The sequence below is a fragment of the Sitodiplosis mosellana genome, unplaced genomic scaffold (assembly GCF_009176505.1).
Source record: "Sitodiplosis mosellana isolate CC-2019 unplaced genomic scaffold, AAFC_SMos_1.0 Smas_scaffold_5977, whole genome shotgun sequence".
NCBI lineage: Eukaryota > Metazoa > Arthropoda > Insecta > Diptera > Cecidomyiidae > Sitodiplosis > Sitodiplosis mosellana.
The window spans coordinates 1-2,498 of NW_022601219.1; the positions used below are offsets into that span (position 1 = coordinate 1).

General features: G+C 35.9%; 1 protein-coding gene across 1 annotated transcript; it reads left to right on the forward strand.

The window, feature by feature from the left end:
• Positions 1–16: 16 nt before the first annotated feature.
• On the forward strand, positions 17–1,489 carry LOC129573162 (probable cytochrome P450 313a4). The gene is made up of 2 exons (XM_055453455.1): positions 17–442; positions 510–1,489. Exons 1-2 carry the CDS (start codon positions 100–102, stop codon positions 1,487–1,489), a joined length of 1,323 nt encoding a protein of 440 aa, XP_055309430.1. The 5' UTR covers positions 17–99.
• The last annotated feature ends 1,009 nt before the right edge of the window (positions 1,490–2,498 follow it).

Below are 2,498 nucleotides of genomic sequence, written 5' to 3' on the forward strand. Positions count from 1 at the left end.
CTACGAAATTTTGAGTCACCGAAAGAAATACCGATTCTTGGTGTCGCTGGTCGTTTTATTGGGAAGCCGAATGATCAAATTATCGATATAGTACTTAACATGTTTAAGCAAGTTAAAACAACACCATGGAAAGCATGGTTAGGGCCAATCTTAGTCATTGGAATTTGTGAACCAGAAGATATTCAGATTATTTTAACAAGCGATGACTGTCTGAACAAGCCATATTTTTACGATCAATTCCATTGTAAAACTTCGATCATTGCTACGGACAGAGAAATCTGGAAGCCACAGCGTCGTGCATTGAATACAGCATTCAGTGTGAAAGTATTACAAAGTTACATACCACAGTTGAACGATAAATCGCGCATTTTGCTTCAGCAGATGGAACCATTTCTCAGTGAAGCAGGCGATTTGTATCGAACCATATTCATCTGCATGATAGGTACTTCACTATATTATTTTTGCAAATTCGTTTTAGATTTGTGCTAAAATTCATATATCCAATACAGATATGATTGCAAGAACAACGATGGGAACTGAAATGAGCCTGCAATCGGAGCGGGGCGCATTTTTATACGAAACCGTCAAGTTGATTATGACCAACGTTCAATACCGAATTACTCGATTTTGGTTAAGATGGGATTTTATGTACAACTTGTCGAAAGTAGGTCGCGACGGACGGATCCCACTTCGGGATGGTAATCTTGTAATAGATGAAATTTACAATGGGAAGGTGAATGAATTGGAATCACTTAAAACGCAAGGAATCGATCGCTTAGAAATAGTGAAGGAGCAAAATACGGCCGACTTCCTCGAAAAATGCTTGATTTTGGAACAAGAGGGCATTTTAAATAGTGAAAACGTTCTGGATCAAATGCGGGTTGTTATTCTCGCAGGCATCGATACTTCGTCGATCACTATATTCGGTACCTTGTTGATGTTGGCCATCAATCAGAAACATCAAGAGTTGGTTGTTGAAGAGCTGAGATCGATTTTTGAGTCGGCCGATTGTGACGTCTCTCAAACTCATTCGAGCGCTATGCATTATATGGATCATGTTATCAAAGAATCAATGCGTCTGCTCTCTCCAGTTCCATTCATTGTACGAAAGCCCTCCGCTGATATTGAATTGCGTAAAGGAACTGTTCCGCAAGGCTCAATGGTGTTGATAAATATCATGCATTTGCACCGGAATCCAAAGATTTGGGGAGAAAATGTATTTGAATTTAACCCAGACAGATTTCTACCCGAAAATGTTGCGAAACGACCACCGTTCAGCTACATTCCATTCTCAGGTGGAGCAAGAAATTGCATTGGAATGAAATACGCTATGATTTCGGCCAAAATTACTCTGGCTCATCTGTTAAGGCGATTCAAGTTCACTACCAATTTAAAATTTGAAGATATTCGTGTGAAAACCCATCTTGTGATCGAAGTGACTAATGAAAACCCACTTCAAATAGAACAACGACAATTCCAGAAGAAATAATCAAATATTTGCGAAGTAAAAATGGATTGTTTTCGATCATTTTTTGTATTTTTATTTTGAAACAAGGACCAAAATTGTTCGTTAAGCTATTTAAGGGAATAAATCAATTCATAAAATGTTTGACCTTCGGCCGAGTAGGAATTTTCAACCGTGGGAAAGTTTTTAATCAAATTCGCACTGTCACTTCAATATGTAAGAACATATTGTCCATGCACCGGGCATTGTTGACCGAAATACAGCCAATATTTTTTTCAGTCGCTTGTTTGCCACCAAATTTCATTTGACCGATGTGTATTATTTGAATACTGACTTCAAAGGGTCAACCTTTACTCATTTCAATATTTCTCTGCTTAAACGAACCATATATCAAGTATTTACAGTTCAAAATGTCATTTTACGTTTTTTCTATACAATTAGTTATCAATCTATATTAATTCATTTCACTACAGCAACGATTTAATGAAGAAATCAAAGTGTTCTATTCAGGTATCATCATGCAAATGAAATTAATTCGAATTAATTTGCAAAATTCATTTGAATAAAACATGAAGTTAAGCCTTAGATTGAAAATGCAACGGATAGCGCCTGAATATATTCAAATTCTTTTAACAAACGATGACCATTCATAATGCCAATGAAAACGAAAGAAAATTCCATTTCGGTTCACTGTGAATTTGCAGTTGATCCAGCAAAGTGATGACTTTGACAGAACACAAAAAGTGTTATATGGTTTTGCATACGTTTTACTCTGTTTTTTTTCCTTTTCAAATTTTCTGCTTGAAAATATGGTGCGGAGTATTTATTTTAACAAAATATAAACAAAGAATTGGAATAAATCAAAACGGATTTCGAAATGTAAGTAGAAAAAGGAAAAATCTTTTTTTTTTCTTTTTTTTATTTTCATCTTCTTGCTGCCTTATGCAGTGAAACGTCACGCGTCACACTTTACTCCATTACATAAAATACATTACTCGGTCTACAGCTGGACTTGCATGAGCGCAATTTTTTT